Raw genomic sequence first — 1,189 nt, forward strand, 5'->3', positions numbered from 1 at the left:
CTGACAAGCATGCACACATAAATAGACATATGACGTTGAAACACACGCACACAAACAATTCAGATGCACACAATATTAATACTTGGATATACACTTAACAAAAGGGGATATATGTACTAATAAAATAGTAAAAGAAAAACAAATCTCTAACATATCACACACAGTACAGTATGTATACGTTCCATGCTGCGATATTATGCCACTAACTGTTGGTGTTCTGTGTCCTCACAAGCTATTAAGTTCGTCCTTGGTAGAGACGAAATGTCTAGTTCCGTTTTTAAGGACAACTATCTTTCCGTCTTGAGTATACACCTGCTTGTAACCATACTTCTGAACTGCAGAACGCAACAATTCCAGTCGATGATGGCACAAGTCTTCTTTCATGGTTATGTTGCAGCCCTTCAGTTTTCTTTTATTGCTGAACACCTTAGGCCTGGTTCGGTAGCTTGCAAACTTGACAATTATTGGACGTGGTTTTCCGTCTAATTTGGGTCCAATCCTGCGACTTCGACTAATGTCGTTTATGTCCATGGGAACACCTAGCCGCTCTTCAAACAATTTGATGGCTATAGTGTCAGTATCTTCATTTCTTCCTTCCGGTATTCCGAAGATCCGAAGGTTTTCCCTCCGCTGGTATTGCTCCAGTTCCACAATCTTCTCTTGCAGACCACTAATTTCTGCATCCTTGTTCTTTAGCTCTTTCCGAAGGTCACGCACTTCTTCAGAATTGAACTTAAGAGTTTCTTCCAGTCTTTCCACCACTACTTTCGTAACTGATTCAATTATTGAATCTACGATTAGTTTTAAAATTTCAGAGGTTTGCACGACTGACTTGAGTTCTTCGCAGATTTGCCGCACGAAGTCCTTTTTCTCTGCTTCGAGCGCACTGTTTCCTTGGGACCCTTTGATAGCCTTAGAGGGAGCCATTTTACTCTGAAGACTTCGTAGAAACAAAATAACTGTAAATTAGGAAAGTAATATTTGTACAAGATTTTCACTAGATACGAAAACGTTATACTGTTCTTCTATCTATAATTGAACTACACGTCTAATTACTAGCCATCTCACCTGTATATTGTTACCTCTCCAAACAAACCAATAAACTGCAGCTTGCATACATCGGGCAATTCGACTTGGCAACGGTAAAACAGGTCTTAAATACCAAAGGTGAGATGTAATATATGTATTA

The 1,189-nt window shown here is 39.3% G+C and overlaps 1 protein-coding gene across 1 annotated transcript; it reads right to left on the bottom strand.

Annotated features, from left to right (window-relative positions):
- Positions 1–225: 225 nt before the first annotated feature.
- On the bottom strand, positions 226–927 carry LOC145685583 (uncharacterized). Its single transcript, XM_081757970.1, has one exon. It carries the CDS (start codon positions 925–927, stop codon positions 226–228), a length of 702 nt encoding a protein of 233 aa, XP_081614096.1.
- Positions 928–1,189: the final 262 nt, after the last annotated feature.

Source organism: Thermobia domestica, chromosome 5 (assembly GCF_964235325.1).
Source record: "Thermobia domestica chromosome 5, izTheDome1.hap1.1, whole genome shotgun sequence".
Classification (NCBI taxonomy): Eukaryota; Metazoa; Arthropoda; class Insecta; order Zygentoma; family Lepismatidae; genus Thermobia; species Thermobia domestica.